Source organism: Stegodyphus dumicola, chromosome X2 (assembly GCF_044657685.1).
Source record: "Stegodyphus dumicola isolate Sdum_Otavi_A_Nest chromosome X2, ASM4465768v1".
Lineage (NCBI taxonomy): Eukaryota > Metazoa > Arthropoda > Arachnida > Araneae > Eresidae > Stegodyphus > Stegodyphus dumicola.
The window spans coordinates 26,482,865-26,507,350 of record NC_140781.1 but is presented as its reverse complement, the minus strand read 5'-3'; the positions used below and the strand labels follow the sequence as shown (position 1 = coordinate 26,507,350).

General features: G+C 34.7%; 1 protein-coding gene across 1 annotated transcript in view; it reads left to right on the top strand.

Moving 5' to 3' along the window:
* LOC118182949 (cholecystokinin receptor-like) overlaps window positions 1–23,928 on the top strand; it is a 40,910-nt gene extending 16,982 nt beyond the window's left edge. The window contains exons 2-4 of the mRNA XM_035352331.2: window positions 15,180–15,380; window positions 16,565–16,729; window positions 21,266–23,928. Of these exons, the coding sequence (XP_035208222.1) occupies window positions 15,180–15,380; window positions 16,565–16,729; window positions 21,266–21,834 (935 nt within the window). The 3' untranslated portion in view covers window positions 21,835–23,928. The remainder of the gene's footprint in view (window positions 1–15,179; window positions 15,381–16,564; window positions 16,730–21,265) is intronic.
* The last annotated feature ends 558 nt before the right edge of the window (window positions 23,929–24,486 follow it).

Below are 24,486 nucleotides of genomic sequence, written 5' to 3'. Positions count from 1 at the left end.
GCGTCCAGCTGAGATGTTCATTACCAATCAAAAATGTTAAACCATTCGGCTCATAACTGAAAATACAGTTTAGATGATTTTTACTAATAGTTAGAAATTTTCGGAGACTGCTGTATGCTACCTAGATACATACAATAATGACATATTATGCCACAACATCCAAATTTCTTGCATGAGTACTTACACAAAAGCTGTTCGAAAAACTTGTTCTATTAAACTGAAATAAATGTCATATTTTCTCATGTGTGGTGTCGTGATGTAAGTGGCTAGCAAATGGAAGCTTGGTGGTTCGAGGTCTCCGCGAAGGCACAGTTGTTTCTTAAATTTCCTGGTTTCGAAAATACTAATGGCTCATTAGGGCTCAAACAAAAATGGGACAAATGATAAGTCATCATTATATCAGTCTGACTGATTTATCTCTCTTAGTCTGACTGATTTATCTCTCTTAGTCTGACTGACTTGTCTCTCTTAGTTGCTTCTTAAGTGGGAAGAGGAGGAAAATGTAAGGAATTGTCGTAATACCTAACTAAAAACTCTCGCACTGAGATGATATTGCATATCCAGCTACTATCCAGCAAGTGAAAGATCAGTGGTTCGAATCTCGGTGAAGGCACAATAAATTGTTTCTGATTTTTTACTTCTCAAATCTTAATGATCTCTATAAGGCCAATGTAACATTTGTGATTAAATGACGATCTTCAAGAAACCAGCTCAGAAAAATGAACTGGTTTAGTTATGAATCAGAAATTAAAAAGTGTCTGTGCTTTAAAAAAGCGTTGTGCATTAATAGTTAAACTTTTGTTCTATTCCTTTTATCCCCTTGATTTCTTTCATCTCAAAGTAATTGCCCTTTACGTTGCCCAGCACATCTTACTTACAGATTACTCATTAAATCTTTCTTCAATCTTGGTTGTTTGAAATCTATGACTCTTAGCCACCTTTAAATTAAAATAATATATCTTTATTCACTAAACTTAAATCCTAGTTTTCTCATGAATGATCCAACTTAGTCTTAAGACTAAATTTTACAAAATCTCAAATCGCAATTTCTTATCTTTTCATAGAACAGACGCACACCAATAAGGAGTTCAAAATAAGACAAAATTCGTTTTTAGATCGACGCTAGTTTCATAAAAAACTCTACACATTTGAAAGGAAAATGGCACAGTGTCATTTCTATTTAAATAGCAAGATAGAGACTCAGAATATAAAAAAAAAACAGAATCATCTGAGTGTTGAGTAACTTTCATTGAAAATCTAAAACTGCAACACACGAAACAAACTCATAATCTAACGTTCTACTGATAGCAGTCAACTTTCTTCATTTGTTTTTACTCTAAACCTTTAAAGATTCTCTAAACCTTTAAAAGAAACAACACAGTGCTCAATGTCTGTTGTAAATGTAATAAGCAATATACCTATAATATGTAATATGGATAGTAATAGGCATCATGCCTTAATAACTGTTGTTTATTTCAGATGGGCAGCAGTTAGAAAATAATGCCATCCTTTCTTCAATTTATACAACTGTGAATAAAATAATCGATAAGACTGCTCATAGTAAAATACCAGAAGATAATGCTTATAACAGTCAATTTTATCTCGTAACAGACATAAAATGAAAAATAATGAATAGTAAACATTCACCCAACATGTGCATTCCGAAAGAAAATGAAATATTAAAAGACAGCAAAAGTTGTCATGCGGAGGAAACTATCTCAATCTAAAAAACATGATATAAAGATAAGAGAGGGGGAAATCGTGAAACATTAAATTTGAGATGCTATGTCGGGGAATAGGATAAATAATTCATATCTTGCGTTATGTTTTCCGGGGAACTAAAACGAAACATTAATTTTGGTGACTTAGAATTTTAAAGATTCTGCGGAAGTGAACAAGAAAAGATTAGAAAGAAAATGCATTCGTGATAATGCCAAAAAAAAAAAAAAAATTCTCGTTTTCGAGTTTACTGATGTATGTGTTATGAGTTTGAAGTTTTGATCTGCTTAGAAAGTAGGACAGCGATCTTTTTAATGCTACTGCTCAATTCTGCTTCTACATTGTGAAATTCCTGAACGGCCTAAAAAATTTATGAAAAAAAATATAGCAGATAGCAGTGTCTGTCTATACTAGGGTACACTGAATACATTTGATGTATGCGCAAAAAAAAAAATTCTAATTTATGAAACAATTTCTTTGTTTTTTCTTTTGTCACAGAAAGTCTCGGAAACTCGGTTGTGATTTTGTTCTTAATTTAAATTAGAATTTTTAAACAAAGTATAATAAAATGACTTAGCTGACTATGCTAAAGAATGCATTAATTTGGCCATATACTATATAATTCAAATCACAAATCATAAAACAAAACATTTTTGTTGCTAAACGTCTTTTAAATCAACATTTGAATGAGTATTCATTCGATTTTGGAGCATCACTAAAATTCTGTATCGTCCTTTGAGTCTCAGTTCCAAATGGGGGGTGTTAAAAAATCGCAATATTTTGGGTTAAAAATAATTTAAGATGTTTGTTTACAAGCATATTAGTAAAGCCGTTTGTAGCAATAAAGTTACAAGTAATTTGAGCAGTTCTGAAACGTGAAATATTCTTCTAGTTTAACTTAATGAATTCGGCTCTTTGTTCTAACATAAAACGTCTTCTCACTTATAAAGTATTTCCTCAATGCATTTACTGATTTTCCATACATTTCCATCGATCTAATTATTGTAGAAATATGATCTACTTCTATTAATTATTTCCAAGGAAAAATATTACTTGCGCAGTAAAAAATGATGCAGTCTTACAGTAATCTGTTAAAAAGAGATTTCATTCTAAAGGTATATTTTTGGTTAGCCCGAATGTCTTCGAGATCTTTAAAAATTACTCCCCCCCCCGGCAGATCTCTAAGTATCTTCGCAGGAAATGCTTTTCATAACATCTTTTGATTCGGTATCATAAACTTTCCTTTCCTTCTTTTCCTTGACTATTTCTATTTATTTACTTCTTTTTTGTGATTCCTAAGCTAGTTCATGGAATAAGTCAATACAAATGGGCAGAGCTTAAATTGCGACCGAGCTCACCGGAAACCGTGTCTAGTGCTTCTTCGTTTTTAGGATAAGTCATAATTCTAGCCGGAAGGCTCCGACACTCCTTTAAAGTAACTGAACAACAATTTCAGCAGAAATCTGACCTGGAAAATTATATTTTTAATAATAAAATGATATTAAAAATTGATTCTAACTTCTGAATTCATGCTTCTCTTTCCTTCGCACACAAACCCTTGAGTGGAGGTCGAGAGTTTTAAGGGAAGTAAAGACCCCACCCACATGTGAAAGGCTTATTTTCCAGAAAGTATAACGAATTTATGACAGTGGGTAAATTTTTTGTTCCAACGCTAATGCCTTCACGCAGAAAAGAACACCAGAAGACGTTTTGGAACGATGTAACCGAAGACGAGGGATGAAAACTGTTATTTGTTATTTTTTTTTCCCAGCTAACCCTTTGATTCGGCGAAAATTAGTTCTCCTGTCATATTTTGCTTGACAGCTCGAATTAGACTGAAATGAGATCGTGGTCAGAAAATGTCCGACTCTCTTTTCTTTTCATACCTACAGGTCATCTGTTAAAATTTTCTCCATGTTCTCTTACTTTTTTTGTTTATAACATTCTCTGTGTTTTCTTAAGTGACGCTTTAACCATTTTAACGTTTTTCATTGATGTGCTGGAAAAAGAATGCTCTTTATTTTCTATCATCCCTTGTAGTTGTATATTAGATTCAGAGCGGTTGAGCTATTTCTTACATTTTGTGTGAAATTGTAATTCCAGCCGAAACCCCATATAAGTCAAGGTCCAGTACTTTATTTTAATATTCACTGATTTACAATTTGTTTAATAACTTATTGTATTTTTATTTATCTCTTTACAATTTATTAAATTTTAATATTAATTGTTTAATTAATCTAATCATTAATTACTTAATTTTAATAATTAATTATTTAATTGTTTAATTATTGATTATTTTATTGTTCATTTTATTTATTTATTTATTTTTGTTCTTCTTTCCTGACAGTCTTCCATAAGGCTCCGGCACGTCTAATTTTAGAAATTAAGCCCTGCGAATGGGACTTTCTTCTTAAATCTTCAGTTCAGATATTCGTTTTTACACTGAAAGTTACTGATGATTAGTCAAAAAATGGATTTGCGCTGTTAAGCTGTTTCCTGGAAAAAAGAAGACCTTCTAACATTAATGTACTTTCTGCTACAAATAGTTGCGAAGTAGTGAATGTAATACAATGTCAGCCTACCTTTCAGTTTGATTTTCGCGAATTTCACCACGTGGTTCAGTGCAAAGATTAAATGCTCGAAGCTTCTTGGCTATATGACCTAAAGAAGCGAAAAGAAGACATTTGCTGGTTTATTTGACTGTTTGGCTTCTCCAGCCCCCTGCCAAATGTAATATGTTTTCGCTTCTCAAGTACAGGGATCTATATCATACTACCCTCGAAACTTATAGAGCCTTCCATAAAGTCTACGCCAACTTATGATTGTTTTTTGCTTAATATTGCCATATTCCTCTTCCAAATAGATCTCCATTTAGTGTTAAAGCATGAATTTGTTGAAGTTATTAAAATTTGCGGATTTAATATTTTTATGCATAATATATAGCACACGCATGACTAGCCTATATTTTTAATTAATGAGTATGTGAAGATTTTTTTCCCTGTTTTGGATGGCGGTTTCGAAGTTGGGCAGTTTTGAAATTTAGTCACACGACTCTGAATTCGGTATGAATATATTCTTTATCACTGTCTAGGTACATAGCCCTCGAGTCTTGAAATTATAATAAATTGCCATATTAAAATAACCTAATCTTTAAGTTAGATTAATTCTCACTTTCTTCAGTTACAGGCGAAAACATTACGGCAGAAACATCTCAAACGAAAACGTTATTATGTTAAACATTGTGGGAGAAAAGAAAGCGAGAAGAAAACATTACAGTTCTAAAACATCGTGGTCCGAAACTTCGAAACGAAAGCGGCTCAAAATCTTTTCAGTTTAAAAACATCGTCGTCGAAAATAGCTACAAATCATCGCATCATGAAAACATCGCAGAATTGCGTTTCCTGGGTTTTAAAAGTTGTAAATACTTATTCGCATAATGATTTGTGAGGACAAGAAGGAATGAGGAATATTTTTAGTCTTATATTTCACATTTTTGAATTAACTAATAAAAGTTTGCTGAAAAAGAAGGAAAACCTGAAAACCTGCATTCAAAACCTGAAATTGAGTAAAAAAATAAACGCTGCTTATAGCAACTAATAGAACTTTAGATTTACGTAGTTAACTAATAAAAGTAATTAATTAATCAATCTCTTTTGTAAAGTTTTATTGGTAATTTTTCTTGAAAAATATAGTCCAAAAAAGATTAGGAAAAGGAAGGTAGTTAACTGCATGAAGTTGCTTTTGCCTCTGTCAGAATTCAGTAGTTTAATTATCAAATTTTAAATTTATGATTCTCCTACCCCAGGATTTGGCGATTGGGTCCCCTAAAATATCCCAGTCCCCTTTTAATATATAAGATATTTCTCCCGCCTTCCTAGTGTGTTTTCGTTGTATAGTGGTTCTGCACGTTTGGCCGGTATTCCAGAGGTCCGTGGTTCGATCCCCGGCGAAGGTGGCTGCTAATTGTTCATCTCTCCGGCTTTTCCAATTAACCTAATGTCTCTACACCTTAATTATAATCAATGTTTTTAGAAAACTCAAAATCTCTTTCAAAAGGAGCTGCTTTATTCGCTGCGGACCACAAAATGTCACACAAGCCGAGCAATTAAATTTCAATTGATTTTGTGAATCTCTAGTTAAAAACGTAAAGTTTTCAATATAATATTAAATAACTACGACTATTTTAGAGCTGATAATCAGCAAGCAGTCACAGAAGTGACACTTTTATTCCGGCGAAAAGTTGCCCATGACCCGGAATCAGTCTTAGACGATGCAGATTTAAAACTCATTAGAATTCGAAGTCCTCTCTCTTCTCATTTCGAGAAAATTACCCTCATTTTCAAGCAAAAGTATGAAAAAGAGGTATCTGTTAAAAAAAATTACGATTCGAAGACAGATTTCTTATCTTCTTTCTCTGATATTATTGATTTCTAAAGGATGTTTTTCATTCTGCATAATTTTATTCACCAGGGGTTAGTTTTACTATAAAAGGGCTTTTTCTTTCCAGCAGCCAGTTTGATTGTGCACATAAGGCTGCTGCTTTTGCTTTGATGTGACTGGAGGATTTTGATTTCATGTGTTCAAATTTATGTTTCTTAAACGGGTCTCAGAAAATGAAGCCGGATCTAGCTTTCCGTTTCTGTGTAACGGAATAGTTACACAGAACTTGTATTTATTAATTAAGGCGATGCACGAAAGAATCATTTGTTAAAGGCCAAATGTGTCTTCCTGGAAGACTTTCTTAGGAAAACAGACTTATATTACTCTTACACACAAGGAAAACTACGAGAACCCTCACAAAAAAGGCGGACATCCGATATTTCGAGATTTTAGTTCGCCTCCACTGTCGTCATTGTTGCAAAGGGCTTTCGTGCTTTTCCCCATATGTAACGGGAAATGTGATCCAATTTCCTTCATGTACTTCAAGCACTTTTCAAATAACAGTCAAATGTGTTCTGCAATTGTTTTAAGCTCGAATTAAAAATATGATGCTATTTCCTGAGTAAAAACAGTAGCACTTTGCATTCTGTTTTCAATTTTGAGTAAAATACACACTGTTACGGAGTATGAAATTCATTCTATCAGAATGTAGTATTTCCTGTCGTTCTTAACATATTGTGTGATTTGCCTGTCTCTGCATATTGTGTGATTTCTAACATATTGTGTTATTGTGTCATCACACAATATTAGGGAAGCAGACTGCGTTACCGAAGGTTCCGGGTTAGAATCCCGGAGAAGGAGTGGTTCTAACTGTCCATCCTTGGTCATAGATGTCCCAATGTCATAGGAGGTAACGGAGACCGCCTATTAGGTGCCTCCACAATAAAATGGCCCCCCCTTCCGGTGTTAGGAGTGGCCAGTGTAGAAAAAAGGCCAAATAATGCCCGCCGTTCGGAAAAAAAAAAAAAAAAAAATTCAACGATGGTAGATTTATTTTCATTTTAATCCAAACAAAGGTGACAATTTCCGTGAGCTTAATGTATTTAACAATTTTATGAGAAATCAGGAATTCAAGGAAAGTCAGTACACCTTAGATAAGTAAGTTTCACCTGTGATTTTCATTTTCATTAGGCTGCGTTATGAAATTTTCCGTATCTGTTTACCTCCTAAAGTGTTATGTCGCGAACTTCAAACATTAATGTTTGTTTTGAGTTATTATTATTCAAGTAATTTTATTTGTACTCATTTATATTTGAAACTGGTAAAAAGAGTATTCTTAAATTGTTAAAGACTTATTTAGCTCGTTATTCTTGAAACTGTACATAGTGTAACAAAGATAGGAAACTTTACGACAAGGCATCTGGTTTATGGCTTACGTTGACATTAGAACTGAAGGCAGTTAAGATTTGTCGCATTTCTTCGCTGGCGGGCTCGTTTACTAATTTTACAAGAAGCCATAAATTGGCTTACTCGTTTTCGCTTTCTTTTCGCTTTGTGTACATTGCAGTGTTTTATTTCAGTTGCCATTCTAAACAGTGGGTGGTTTTGTAAGTTTAGGTTATTTGATTTTCTTCGTTATTTCCGCTGGTTAGCTGGGGGGGGTCCACTTTACTTTCCCACGTTCAGGGTACAGATGTCTGGTTGCATTAATTTTTCTTGTTTTTGATTCGTTGTGGGGGTGTAATTTCTCATTTACAGGTGAAGTAAAATTCTGGGGTTGGTGAGATTTAATTTTATGTAATTTTGTAAGCCTATGAACAAATAGGGGCGGAGAGACCGAGTTTACCTCGGAAGTTGCACAATGTTAGAAGTCGTTCAGATTTGAGCTGCTAAGTGAAAGATTATAAAAAGGAGAAAGAAGGAAAAAGAGGGCTTTTCCTTTGCGGGGCGAGCGACGTGAACCAGTGGGCTGCGGTTATGGTTTTTCCTTTGGAGTCTGATTTTTGAGTTAAAAGGGGAAGGAGAAGCCGAAAGTGTGGCGGGACTTCCCTTTTGAGGGGCGAGCGCCGGCTGTTCGTTCAGGATTTGGAGCTGGAGTGATGTAAAGTTTCGTTAAAAAGGTTCGAAGGGCATTTGCCCTGTGGCGAGGCTTGTCCTTTTCCGGGGGCTTGCCCCCGCGGTCGGGTGCAGTGGTTCTCTCGGCTTTTACCTGATGAAAGTTTTGCATATTGACAAGAGCTCAGCAAAAAATACGTAGCTTCGCCATTTCTTAGTGTATTTTCCGAGAACTTTGAATAGTCATTTTCGAGACGGTCCAGATAAAAGCATTTGTTACAGACAGAAGGCGTTGATAGAGATAGTGATTTGTCCCAGATAGAAGTGTGTTCCGAAGGTGCTCTACGCAAGTTTCGAAGCGTTCCAGATAGAAGTACCTTTGCGAGTAATTCATCTTGTGGTATCTTCGTCGAGTCTTCTGCCACCCTTTTCTTCTGAATTCCGATTGTGGGGTCGACTAATTCATTTTTGTGTCGTCGCAGTCGTCTCGAATCATCTACTTCAGTATTAGTGATTTACATTTTAATGCTTTCAAAGAACGATGATCTTTTTTCAGCATTATATGGCCCAATAGTGTCATCGTGAATTCTGCAATGCTTCCGTTAAGCGGTTGCTGAGTCTGACGAAGGGTTCCTGTCTACTAACTGTGAGTTATCTTATTCTTATTATTTGGAAAGAATCATAGGTTGTGCTTTAAGTCAAATTTAAAATTACTGTGACTATAATATGTAATTTCCATAATTATAATTTCTGTTTTGTTAGAGATCAATTTTTTTTAATAACTAAGTTTATTTATAGAATAATCCTAATAATCGTTTGTTCTGTTATATTTCGAAATTGTTCTACTAAAATGACTAGAATGAGGAATGTGATTTAATTGCATGCAGGGAATACTGATCAGTATCCATTATTTACTAATAATTTAATGTTCTAGAAATTCAATAAATGTGTTTATTTATCTTGTGTGTATTTTTACGGTGGCTTGTCATGTCACTCCATTTGTTTGAGCCGGGAGGCTTTAAAGAAACATGGAGCTTTGTTGAATTTGGTGTTATTGTGTTTTTTTTTTTTTTTTTTTTTTTTTTCCTTGTGGGCTTCACAACGCGCCCAATTGTACTAACCACATCTTTACGATTACTGATTTGATTATGTGTTGATGTTTAATGATAAAAAACATTTATGTGCCTTGATAGTTTTTCACTATTGATGATTTTTTTTTTTTTTTTGTTATTGTTGCATAGCTGAAAATTAAGGGGTTTTTACTTTTAAACTTTAATTGAACTTAGCTGTCTCATGGTGCCGGACAAGGGGCCTCATGGCGGGGGGGGGGGTTGCGAAGTTTGTAGAGTTGCGTGCCTCCAACTTGCACGCAACGAAGAGGTGACTGTTGAAACTGGAAAATAGACAGAGTCTTGCTAAGGGTTTAAGTCCCTTTTTATTTAACTTAAGAAATTACAATTGCGTGCTCTTGACGCTCACAAACTACGCCGACCCGGCGGTAAAATAAAAATAAGAACCTGAAAAGAAATAATAACAAGACTCTAACTACGAGGCTCTCTAAAAGTAACTAACCTCACCGCGTTTTACAATACCGCTGCTAATTCAGCAAACTTTGAATATCACGTTGAACGATTAACAATTCTCCGAGGCAAGCACACAGGCCGAAACGCGGGGTTCTTCAATTTCTGGCTAACTACCTCCGCGCTCGTGAAGTACGAACAGCACACCTCGAACTCGTTTCCTTTCTATTTAACTCAGAATACTTCCGCTGATAATTTGAATCCTTGCGCGTTCTACTAAAATTTACATACTCTGGCACTGGCAGTTCCAGGGGAAAGTAAGGCTTTACAGGAAAGATAGTTTAAACTTAAAATAAATGTTAGTTAAAATAAATATAAACCCTACAAGTTATATATTCTTAAAGTCTGATGCTTCTGGAAAGCCTGTCACGAAAATGATTGATACAAAAATGGAGCAGAGGACTGTTAAGTTTTTCATTAACTCGAACAAGAAATGGTTTGCAATTTTTAGTAAATTACGTGACGTATACGGTGAACATTGCTAATCACAAGCACGTGTTTTAAAGGGTCCGTCGAATCAAAGATGTCTGAATTTTTTTTATGTTCGTCGTTTGGCACATAAAGAGTTCGCACTATCGAACGAGACTATTATTCGTGAAGTTTATGGAGCGTTTGTAGCACCAGATTTGGCAACGAGAGGTTGGATTTTGCAATTCGATAACTCGCCACATCATTCAGCAATCATTCAGTAACTGAATATTTTGCCATAAAAAATCCTGTACTTGCTCGTCGACCCTGTAGTACAGATCTAGCACCGTAAAACTTTTCTTTCATTAAATTGAAATAAATAGCCGTCAAGTCAATGCTCTTGAAGACATTGTTCTTGAAGACAATTGGCTATTCTCTAAGAATTATCTACTTCTAATAAAAACACATTACAGTAATATATAAAAAGAAACCTTTACTACACAAGATTAGTCATAACAAACCTTACCGCATCCTACAAAACCATAGCAAACTCTCTAAATGCTAGATACATTTTTAAATCATTCTTTTACAGTTTTTGAAAATATCAGTGTTGCCAAAATATTAAAACTTAAAATTATACTTTATAAACAAATATCGCTAATTAAACTAAAATTAAACATAATATATTAACTGAAACTAAACGTAATATATAAGTCATAAACATAACTTAAAGATGCGTGGAAGATGTGACACCACTTGAAGATATCTGAAAAATGCAACCACAGATATTGTTTACAAGTTCAAGAATTTTACGATTCTCTGCATAGTCTTCTTTTGGGAACACATTTTTCAAAATAAAGTTTCATTATTACACTTTGGAATCTCTAGACCATATACCATCATTTTGGAATGCAGTACTTGCATATCGGCAAGATTTAAATGACATTGGAAGGAACTCATATGGACGCAGCAAAGCAATTTAGTGAATCAAATAGCAATCAATAGCAAAGCAACACAATGAGCATAATATTCTGAATGATTTTCGCACCTACTTTTTAGACTGGGAGAAACCTTGGCGCAAGTATGTTGAATTTCTGGGGAAATGTGGTGAAGGAATATAGGAATAATTTTCAGTTAATCCAAATTAATTTATTCTGCAAAACACTTCTCCTTATTTAGGTGTCGTACTTCGCATAAATTAATTGATTTACTTACCATAGGCCGCCCAACCGGTATAGTGGTTATAGTCTCTGACTGCCGTGCAGAAGGTCCCTCGTTCGAATCCCGGAGAAAGCATGGATGTTTGTAAATGTATAATGTCCGTGTGACATGGGGGCACTTTAAATATGTGGCGAGTCGAAAATCCTCTCGAGAGGTTGTGGTAGGGAAAGAAGGTTGGGAGATCCTGTTAAGTGCTCAAGGCTGTTGCCAACGACAGGCGTAAAATTGCGCACCTCGCCACGAGGAATTTACTAGGAGAGAGGACTCACTTGTCTGACCTATAGGCTATGTCTATAGGTCAGACACGTGGGCATTAACAACAACAACAAAGGAAAGGTTTTCACGGCAAGAACGCCCTGCATTACGAATGATTCGCATAACGAAAGCTATTCTCTAACGGATTGTTTTCGTCATATGATGCACTTTTTTGCGATTATGTTTTTTGGTCTTATTATATAGAACACTAATGAAAAAATACTTAATTTTTACATGAAAACACAAGATGTTATTATGTTTCCTTGTTGCAATAATCTCGCGAAAAGAAAACTGCCAACGTGGTTTAATTAAGAAATGAAGCTAATCATGAAATTTCGAAACTTAAGTTTTCTAAAGAGTTCATGCAAATCCCAAAACCCTTCTTTTATTCAGTGCAGGCTTTCTAGAAAAATGCTACTCTCAGCTTTCATCTATTTTCGTTTTTAACCTGTGGAATTTCATTTACACAGGTGTTCATCATAAATCAAAAAGGAGAATACGAAATTCTCTCTCTTTAGTTAGAATTGGGTAAATAATAAGTGACATTTTTATACTTTATTTTAACTTGATAAGAATGATCAAAATGGATTTTCGAAATGTTACTCTGTATTTCTGAAAATAATAATTCCGAAATATAAAGAGTGTGTGCAATATAATGTATGCACTTCATAAAGTGCACACATCTTTGTGAGTTTGATTTAATTTTCTGCTAATATTTAAAATAATTTATCAATAATTTCAAGATAAGCTTAAGTAGATGAAATGTCGTCTTGCATTTGTTTAAGCACATTTTCAAATAATAGCTTTATGAGCTTGTTATTCCAATCTAGCAGTTTATTTTATTATATTTGGATTGTTTTCGGAAGAGTAAAAATTTTATTATGTGATTCACTGTTTAAATCGATAGAAAGAAAGAAAATGTCTTTATGATCATAATAATTTGTTATTTCTTCTTTTTCAAGAAGACGTTTTCCTGCAATGAAATTCAGCAGGGCCTTTGGGCAAAAATGGCTACATAATTAATATTACATGGCATAATTAGCATTTCAGGAAATTCGGATTACTCCATAGTTACTTAATTTATTAGTTTCAATATAAAGGGATAAACTGAAAACCATGGCGATAAGTATCACTGGATATCATGAATTAAAACGTTTATGAACTGCTCTTGAAATCAAGATACAATAAAGGGATAAACTGAAAACTATGGCGATAAGTATCACTGGATATCATGAATTAAAACGTTTATGAACTGCTCTCGGAATCAAGATACAGTGGCAAAAATAATTAAAGGAACAATAATATAAAATATTGACAATGTTATTGATATTCAAAAAATCGAATGAAGCTTGATATGTGGCTAGAACGTTGTCACAATCATTGAATAATCCAAAACGATAGGATCATGCTGTATAACAATAGGCAAACAATTGGAGCCCCATTCTCTGGGGTATTTAACGGATTATACCAAGCGATGTTTAAATCCCAACTGAAAGAATTCTATAGATCGATATAGTGTAAAGATCGTGTATGGAAGAGGAATCATATCTTTAAGAAAGCTAATTAACTGTGAAAAATGACATGCTAACAAGAAGGTAGAGCACAGCCTCCAGGGTGCTCGATCTAAATCCCCAAGGGTCGATATGACATTGTATTGAGAAGATTCCATTCCGATTAGCGAATCAGTGGAAAAGGTAAATTAAAAATCACTATCGTGCTAAATAACTTAATTGTTATGGTTTTAGTTGATATTAAAGAAATAAATTGAGCCTTTTTTATGTGACCTTAACAGTGCTTAAATTGCGCCGGAGCCCACCGGAGCCCGGCTCCGGTACTTCTCAATTTTTAAGATAAATTACAATTTTAGCCGGAGTGCACCGGAGCCCTAAATAAGATGAGCTCCGGTACTTTTATAAAGATGAGCTCCGGTACTTTTTATAAAACTGAACCACAATTTAAAGGGAAAAAATTTAGAATTCCTAAAGTTTTAGTTTAACAATAAGCAGACCTTGCAATACTCTATTTCCCTAGAAATACGAACTCATGAGAACATGAGACGTTCAAGTAAAGTCCCCTCACTCACATGCGGAAACCTTTCCCTTTAAGAAGGGCAATAAATTTGGGGGAGTTTGTTTAGGAACGCGTAGATTTCTCACCATGCCATCGCATCTAGTGTATTGTTATCGATGGTTAATTATCCTCGCAGGAAGGAAAATTTGTGTTCTTAAATGGGCGTTAAGTGACAGCGAATACAATAAGAGTGAAATACTGACATAAAACAGCTCAAGCACGTCCTATACATCGTCTTCCCACAGTATCCACTAACGTGGGGGAAAGCGTAAACAGCAACTTTGCAGTCATCCTTAGGAGTCATATTCAGGACTCATTTTACCCCTGATGCACATCTGCTTGATGGCTATAATTATATCAGCAGAGAGCAGCGGTCAAAGAGAGCAGCGGTTGGTTCTCTCTCACCAAGGTTCCCCTCATTTTTTGTTTCCACCCACTCATACCCTCATTCTGTTTCGCCCTGGAATTTTCACCAGCTATACTTTAAGTACGTTTAGTTTTTGTGATGATAAAAGAACTTTTTCACCTCCCTACGATCAGAGCTTAAATTGAGCCGGAGCCCACCGGATATCGGCTACGGTGCTTCTTAGCTTTTGTAATAAATTATAATTCTAGCGGGAACACACCGGATCCCTGAATAAAAAGGCTGCGGCACTTTTTTTATGTAACTGAATAACACTTTAGTAGAAATTTTATCTCGAAAATTTTATTTTAACAATAAAATTATATTAAAAATCTCTTATTAAATTTCAATTTATCTCTTTACATTTTATTTAATTTTAATTTTTTAATTACTTCAATAAATAATAGTTAATTATCTAATAATTATCAATTAAATTTCAATTAATTATTTATGTAAAATTATCAATTAAATCATAATTACTTAATTATATAATAATTACTGATTAAATAACAATTTATAAACATTAATTAAATAGCTATTAATTAATTTGATAATAATTAACTATTTAATTTTAAAATTATTAATGAGTTTAATAGTCATTTTATTTATTTATTTACTCTTGTTCCTCTTTGCTGACGGTCTTCCACAGGGCTCCGGCACTTCTAATCTTAGAAATTAAGCCCTGGACCTTAAGTTGCTTTTGGACAAGCATAAATATTGTACAAAAATATTCGAAACTTTCTGAAGCTGTATTTTTGCTTTCCTTTCTAAGCTCATACGGATTAAAGTTCGGTTTAGCCATATTAATTCCGTCATAGTGGATCGTAGAAATAAATTAGATATAGAATTCTGCGTAAATTTAACGCTGAAACTCTTAACGAAAACTTTTGAACGAAGTTCGAAACGAACCATAAAATATATGATTGAAACAACAGCAAGGTCAAACTGTATACTAAAATTCCTGCTTTTATACAAATAAAACTAAATTTATTCTAAATTTGGATGACTTTCTCTTAGAAGATTTAAAGATAATAAATGTTTTATTGGTGAGTAAAAATTATGTTATGCATTCTTCTTTTTTATTTCAGGTGTAACAGTTGCAGTGAATGCTTGGACTCTTGTTGCCATATCTCTGGAAAGATTCTATGCTGTTTGCGAGCCCCTTCGTTCTCGACGTTGGCAGACCTCAACACATGCTTCAAGAGTTGTCATCAGTATATGGATAGTGTCGTGTTTCATAATGTCGCCTATCGCTTGCGTAGCAGAGCTCTTGCCAACACAGCCCGCTGGCAAGTAGTTTCATTTATATTTATCTGAACGTGATCATAAAGATCATTGGTATTATTTTATTTCTGTACTGCTAATGGCTGCTTGAATATATTGACCAAAATAAGCTCTTAAGGTCTGGTGTTTTCTTAAAGTTGTGTCGACGGGTTTTAACATCTAAAGCAAAACACAAAATTGCCCCCCTTAATACTTCCTCCATTAAAATTGAAATTTCTTTAGTTTCTTTTAATTAAGAAATTTTGATTTTGAAAGAATAAATCCGGCCGCTCTTTTTTTTTTATCACAACAAAAAAACTGAACTCTACACACTCAAGGCGACTCGACTTACAACTCTAGCTTACTGAAAAATACTCTAAATAAACTAACTCGTCTTTAGAGAGTTATATGTTTCGGTAGTGAATAAAACAACCCCAGAATAAAAAAAGCATACTAAATTTACAAGTTGAATTTTCCCGTCTGTTTCCTTCCTTCCCTCCCACTCCCCCGAAATCCCTCAGTTTTCTTACGATGTTTCATTTTAAATGGTAGAATTTTTTCCCACATGAGCAAAATGTAGTTCATTTAGGTCTCGTACTTCACATAAATTAATTGATTTACTTACCATAGGCCGCCCAACCGGTATAGTGGTTATAGTCTCTGACTGCCGTGCAGAATGTCCCTCGTTCGAATCCCGGAGAAAGCATGAATGTTCGTAAATGTATAGCGTCCGTGTGACATGGGGGCACTCTAAATATGTGGCGAGTCGAAAGTCCTCTCGAGAGGTTGTGGTAGGGGAAGAAGGTTGGGAGACCCTTTTAAGCATAGTGGGGAAAAAGCAACAGATTCGGGAAATCATAATTCAATAGATCAGTGGAAATCCTTTACTTTCGAGGGGTGGGGTAAAACTCGAGATTATTCCAGACAAAGCACAAAAGTCATCAACGACAATTGTTACTGGCAAAATAAAAATTTATTCAGTAATTAATAAAAGCTGATATTCTTTACATGTTTTTATATATTTTAAATTCTAGTCTGTTACTCTGTATCGTATTATTTTAGCCAACTTATATTATATTCAGATTTTGCAAGTTTTAAAACAATATCACGTTAGTAAAATCATAGAAAGTTCTTTGCTGCCTTTTTTTTTATCATTTTTAACAAATTTATTTTTAACAAGCAGTTTCTTTATTTATCTTTTTATTTGCAGGAAAATATAAATGCCGTGAAAGTTGGCCCAATAACTTATGGGAGAGATATTTCAACTTGTTTCTGGATTGCATCCTTTTGGTTGTACCATTAATCATCATGGCAACCGCTTATCTACGCATTGGTTTAGTTCTCAGGAGAGAAATCCTGGAAGTGTCGGAAACAGGTATGCACAGTAAAAACCATTTCTGTGAATTTCTTTGATAAATCATTGTAAACTGTGATTTAAGATTTGAAATTTAGAAATTGCAGTGTTATTCTGATAATAACCTTTAACATCGATTTCAAGAAGGGGAGTATATTAATAATAAGAACTGAATTAGGATATTAAAACGATCAAATTGGATTCTGAAATACTTTTCAAAATACAATTTCATATCTATTTTCAAAAAATACTTTCAAAAATACTTACAAAGTGCTATTTCTAGTCAGCTGATAAAGTTTCTAATTAACTATATTTAATGAAATCATCATCTGTTTCCTCATGAGGCTGAATCAAATTACAATGAGAGTACAAACTGCATCCTACGTCCTTTTTGTAAAAAAAAAGTTCTGTAGGTTTTACATATTTTTAAATGAGCTGATTGTTTTCATAGTGAACATATTTACTTGCACGACCTTTAAATTTCGACTAATGTTTGGGCTAAAATCTTATATTTAGGCTAATAAGATAAATAGGTTTATGCAACAAAAAGCAAAAACAAAATCAAAAATTTTGAAACTGGTGAGAAAAGTTCAGGTCATAATTTTGAAAGCTCTCAAGAGCTGTCATCTCTCAAAGCCCTCAGCGTTGAATTATGCGTCGAAGCATGTAATCAATGATTAGCCGACACTGTTCTGTAGGAATAATTATCCAAATGGTTTACAGATTAGACCATAAGTGTGTGCACTAGATGAAGGTTCATTGACGGATGTTAGATTTCTGTCCGTTGCACCTTGTAAATATTCATATCAATGAATCTTTCACAATAGCATCACTGTACAGTCACCGTAGTAAACAGGGGAATGTTCCTTGATTCTCCTCTTGGCAACAAAATATTGGTAATATATTGTACTACCTTGCTGAAATACTTATCCATTATTTTATAAGGTTATTACCTGGTCTAGTACTGCACTTTAGTCCTATAACCCTAGCAGACATGTAGCGAGTTACAGCTAAGACTGAGATATTACAACAAAATCTTACGAAGGTTTTCAAAACAACCTTTTTATTTAAACAGAGATTTGAACATAATGTCGCAACTTTGTGCTAAACATAATCAGAGCTTGTAGAAATACAAATTAAAATAAGAACAGTCAATTAAAGTATTGGCGGTGACAGAACATAAAGCCGAGATAGTTATATTTAACTAGAGCTGACAAAATCTAACCTCGTAGCGCAAATTCCAGAAACCCTCTTGATACTGCAATGGTTTAGACAGGAGTTCTACTGCTTAAGCAGTGCTTTCTGTTCTCTGAATGAATCCACTGTGGGCATGATGTTAAAAAACGCATGAAAGAATTCCCGCAGCAGAAGAACGTAATGTAGAGAAAAGAAGAGGTCACATTTTCCTCTAATAGAGCAGAAAACAGCTAACGAAAGCTATAAGTTGACGGCAAAGTGACGCCATCTGATAGTCTGAAGGAGCGATGAAAAATCGCAAGACAGGAAGGTGAAAACAGGCACACCGCGAGGATCATTGCTTGACGAATCAGGGAGCTGGATTTCAAGTGACTTTCGTCGGTGAATCTTAAGTCGGAGTGAGAGAAAATATAAATTTTTTCTCTATATTTTCGACGATATGAAGAAGTTTAGACGTCTTAAAAGATTTCTAATACTGCTAGAGCCAGCTTCATTTCCTGAATCGGCAATTTCGTAGACTTCCATTTTTTAGCAATTTTCAGAATTCTAGAGAGAAGATTATTGACATTCGTACCTGAAATCAAGTTCATCAGATTCTAATCAGTAGAAGCCTCTTGAAACTGGGAGTTGCAGGAGGAGAGGATTTCATCAGCTATGGAATCGACTTTTCCTTATTGCGAATTTTAAGGGAAATTAGCATTCTTTAAACAATGAAATATGACTCTTTTTGCATCTGACACAGTGGGTTTTGCTTCTCTAGGCAGTTCGCAGTTGTAAGTCAAGTGGCTTCTTGAACACTTGAGACAACGTTGCAGAAAATTTGGCCGTGGCTAAATCGTTCACATCTAACGCACTGAATCAGATATTTACTCCATCGGTAACTTCTGATGTATGCATTCAGGTTTAGTACAGTCTTCACAGTGTAGAGTTTTCTGCCTGCGTCTGTTCGGCTCTAAAAGGCGAAAAACACGAGAAGCATCTCTTCACGGAAATGGTTCTATGCTTTATCTAGAGAGTTTATAAGGTATTTCTCCCACTTCCCTAGCGTGCCTTTGTGGTGTAACGGTAGCACGCTGGGCCGGTATTCCACAGGTCCGTGGTTCGATTCCCGGCGAAGGCGGTTGCACATTTTTCATCTTTTCTGCTTCCAATTAACCTAATGACTCTACAAATGGCGCCCGAACTAAAAGGGTTGTGGATGATGATTCTCCGCACCCAGGATTTGGCGACTAGGTCCCCTAAAACCCTAGTCGCCCTTTAAAATGGGGAGTATATAAGGTATTTCTCCCACTTCCCTATTGTGCCTTCATGGTGTAACGGTAGCACGCTGGGCCGGCATTCCAGAGGTCCATGGTTCGATTCCCGGCGAAGGCGGTTGCATATTTTTCATTTTTTCTGCTTCCAATTAACCTAATGACTCTACAAGTTGTTTTAATTTTTGAACTGGAAATCTCTTCGTATAGAGTTCGTTCATAATTTCATCGGGTTTTGAATCCACTGGTAGTCCACAAATGGTCACTTTCAGAGGAGTGTCCGCTTTGGCTCTGAAAGTACTAAATTGTATCCCATTTTTCATCAGACGACCGAGAGCCTGGGCACGTTGGTCACTCCATTTATATGTAACCATGATGGATTTCCTGGTTAAAGTTCTGATGAAGTCATTTTCTCCATCCTGAGTAAAAAGACCTTTTAGTTCATTCCAGATGACTTCCGGACTAGGACAAAGAATCGATAGTGATCATTCTTTTTTAATTGACGGTATAATGTCAAGATTAATTTTTGTGGGCGTCTCTTCATTCTCCGTTACATCGGCAGGCTAAATGATTATTACTTGAATATTTTCAGGCTCCAAATTTTGCAAATGAATTTGAAGTTTAAGGCACTGGAGCGTTGTTCCGGGCAATTTGTGACTTTGTGCGTTAGTAACAGGTTTGTATCTTTGATCAAGATACTTAAGATTCTTGACAAAAAACTTAGAACATACAAGTCCTTTTGTAAAGTTCGTTTCGATGCGTTGTAATCTTTACAGTGACATTATCACCTCTTTCACGGCTCTTTTGCACTACTGCGATTTTGTCTAGGAAATCCCAAAGTTCACCGGATTCTTCCAATCCACATTGAATTAAATGGAGCTTCGTTTGAGTAACAATTAGTAGAAAATGCTCAATAACTGACATGATAAAATTCTAAATCCAAAGCGTAAGAAAAAAATGAACTTCAAAATATGCGTACGTTGTGGTGCGACGTCAATCTCGGAATGTGTGTTCTGGCTCTCGCTCAAGATCCATAAACCTCAGCTTAAATGCACAACCAACTAATTTGCATTATGGAGAATAATACGGAAAGAAGAAGTTAAAGATCCAAATCATAATAACTGGTTAGTTTAAAATAAGAACCGTGCAATTCGAATGCTCGGCAGTCGTGAAAGAATGCAAGTTACCTAGGGGAATATTTTCATAAAGCATGCCTGTCAACGATTGCTGTAAACGGACAAACTAACATAAATGCAGAAATGCCTTGTATGACACTACAAAATTGTGTCCCTCACTTGAAGAATACCTTACAGAAAAGAAAAAACGCCCATATCTTCATGAGCCATACTCGGCGCTCTAACACTGAAATCAGTACGAAATGATCCGGAGATACAACTCGGAGGTCAACTAGTCAACTCGAAAGGATTCCAAGTGGGATATATGTAGGAGAATGTTTCTTAAATACTATACCAAGTATACTAACTCAATTTATTTTAGAATTGTCCTACCCAATAGTCCTTTTATACTTTTCCGTAGTTGAATAAATATTAACCTGTCTATTGCCTTAATTTTCTTAATACTTTTTCCTTTACTTTTATTTTATAACATATCGCCACACTGGAAATTAAAATATACGAAACTTACTATAGTTTTGCCATTTCCTTTATTTTTCGAGCAACATTCTTGCTTAGTTAAAAAAGTTAAGATTTTTTTATCTAAGCAACATTCTTGCTTAGTTAAAAAAACTAAGATTTTTTATCTTATTAAGTCTTTTATAAGGTATTATTACTTAGAGATGATTATTCATGATTTGCAGTTTATCCCAATTTATTGCGTTAACACCACAGCTGTATAATATTGGATCTGTAAATGTAATTAAAAAACGACTGAGGAAATTTCCGTTTTCTTAATACATGTAGAATGACTGAGAAATTTTATATTTTAGATATGCATATTTTAAACATTTGCATATTTGATTTAAAAATCTTCTAATAATGTATAACAGATTTTATTTACTAGTGTATATGTTAAGAGTATAAAGCATGTTTCATTACTTACTTTTCTCTTTCCATATCTGATTACCTGATTAGTGTTTTTAATACTTTAGATGTGTTTGCTAGAACACCAAGTGGTCCACAATATTGCAGTAGCCAATTATCATCATCCAATGATTGCGCCTTGTGCAGGCCACATAAATTTAACTTCATAGAGCCAAAGGTGTGTACCCATTCTTTAGTTCAAGATGGTTCTACAAGATCCTCGGCAGTCACCTCGCAATTTCACTCTGGACATTTCTATAGTACCACTGAAAGTATATCTGCTGTGAATCTGAATGTGAACCGCAACAACCTAGATCGCCGGTTAGCTATAAAAAAGAGAGTTACATGTATGCTTTTCGTCATTGTCTTAGAGTTTTTTATTTGCTGGACTCCAATTTATGTTGTAAATACTGTATCTACTTTCGAACCTGATTTCATTTACAAAGATGTTGGATACTTCACCATATCATTTCTTCATTTGCTGTCTTATGTATCTTCCTGCTGTAATCCCATAACATACTGTTTTATGAATCGAAATTTTCGAAGGGAATTTTTGCAAACATTCACAAAATTTTGTTTTTTGTTAAACCCTTCCTCTTCAAGAAGAAGTTCTAGAAGTAATCCTATTCTTAGTTAATAAAAAAGACTAATATATTGAAAATGTATTGCATTGTTTCTTGATATCGGAATTAGGTGGGAGAGCCCGAGAAGCTAAAAATTATAATATACTTACAAGGTGACAATTATTGAGCTATATGAAATAAAAAATCAAACTTTCAAAAACTAATGAGTTCAAAAATTCAGATCAAATCGAGATCAGGAGAATATGGTGGCTAAGCAATTCCCATTCCAGTGGCCTTTGTATACTACAGAGCCAGAATGCGCTATCCAAAGTGCTCTTACAGAACATGAAACATTGTATCGGTCCGATGGGTCGTGCTACGCCGGGCATGAACCAGATCTTTTAGAAATCTGGGTCACTTTGGAAAAGAGGGATGACATCATTTTCTAAAATTTTGACATAACATTCAACAGTCACCTTGCACCAATCATTCCGCGACTTGATACTGCACACCAGTTTATGATAAAGAGACTCCTCAATCACGAAATACGGATTTTCAGTTCCCAGCGGCAATTCTACTTATTGACGTATCCATCGAAATGAAATTGGGCTTCGTCGCTAAAACAAACCATACTCACATCAAATTATTGTTTTTCAATCATATCGACAATAGCGCCAACGAAACACAAGAGCTGTTCAATGACAAATGCGCTCAATGTCTCATGATCATGAGTCCGAATTTTGTCCAGAAAGAGCTGCAGGTCTTGAACAGCAATTTGTAACAGTCTCCCGGATGATTCCGAGCTTGTAGTCGGTCGCAAATTTCCTTTTGAGCAACAATTGGACTGTTGTTGCTCGAATAATAGGACTTAACGATGACTATTCCCTCAGAAAGGCAGCATTTTGCCATTTCCAACGAAAATGAACAAAAACAACAACAATAAGAGTGCGCATGCTCAAGCAAATTCCCATAATACTGTGCATTCAGCCGCCAAGTTTTAATTGAATCTCGCCAATGGTTCAAAAGTTATCAAAGTATTTTTTTTTTCAAAGAGCTCAATAATTGTCACACTGTATGTTCGCCTGTAAGTTATATTATAATATATTAAAATAAGTATATATAAAGTGAACAAATCTTCACTATAGGATTGCTTACGTATGCAAGAAAATGAAAATTCATGAAATATTGATATAAATATAAAAAGATTTGCATAAAAAGAGATTTTTTTACTCATCCGAGGTGCCTTCATTCGCTTGAAAAAGATCCGTTTTACTTTCCGGTTTCAATTTAAATAAAATTTGAAGCTCGCTGACATATGAACAGGAGTAAATCACACTACAAAGAAATTTAGAATATCAGCAGTTAAAGTCAATATCTATTCGTACCAAAGTACCGATATCCTAAGTAATGCTAAAATACCTACTTATTGTAACAGAAGAGCAGTGTATGGCGGGCACCCTTGTGCAAGTCCGATTTGGGTTTCAGTTACTGCTGAATTAATAAAGGAAATAAATTTTCCGTACGTTTATGAAAAATGGGACTTTGGTTATGACTGTGAGCATCTTTATGAAAAATGCTAAATTGTTATAAATCTGCCTGCACCTTTATGAAAAACACTGGATTGGTATAAGAGTATCCGCAATCACTTTCAAGCTAAAAAATGATTTTCAGTTTGTGTGCTCTCCCTCTTATACCGGAGTACCTTTATGAAAGTTTCTGTCTTTTCGAACAGCGGTCAGCTTGCATAAAGGTACCGCATCCTTATACCAGGGAACCCTTATGAAGCAGTCTCTTTTCAATACAATGCAGAACTGCTCCATTTTCGACAAGACGTACCGAACTATCTGGATGTTACATTTCGGAGCCAATGCATTCAACAAGGTGATACTATACCACGACCCCCATTCTCTCCCGATTTGTGGTGTCTCAGTTTCTTTTTGTGGAGACATCTCAAGTGCTTTGCCAATGAGACTAATGGTGAGGAACTCGTCACCGGTATTTCGGTCCTTGTTACCACTGTTTGCGATGTCTTTAGTGTTTTTTTTTTTTTTAAACGTTTTGCAATCCCTTCATTGCCGTTGTAAACCGTGCATAATGGTTTTCAGACGATCTTTTGCACAATTATTTATTTTAATTATTCATGATTAAAGTTGTTTTCACATTTTATGTGTCCACCATTTTCTCATTTTAAGCGTTCCCACCTTCTCGCCTTTATTATCAATACTATTCATTCTATATCATAAAATTATTGTTTCTGTGTTTTGTTTCACAATTTAAATGTTTCACAATTTAAAGTTTGCCCCATCTATTTTGAAATACCTTGTAACATTAATACATCCAGAAATGAAATTTAGCTTATTCGCATGGATTCGACAGAATCACTCTCTAAAGATTTTTACTTCAACGAAGGGACAGTTAAAAGTGTAGCTTTAATCGATGGCGTTTGAAAAAATTCTTTGTTGGCTTAGTTCCTTAAGTACTGATCCTAGATCTACACATTCCGTTATAAAGATTTAAAAAAAAAAAAAAAAAAAGGTAGATAATTTTCTGAAAACTATTTGTGCACTATGAGTGTAAGCGTCTGTAAGCAATAAAATATAGCGTTTTATATGGCTCTCCTTGAGAAATATTTCCAATTAATAAAACTTTCATTATATTTTAAGTAAATAAAATTTTCCGTATCTTTACGTGCAAGATTCGAGAAATTAGAAGGTTTTTTTATGACT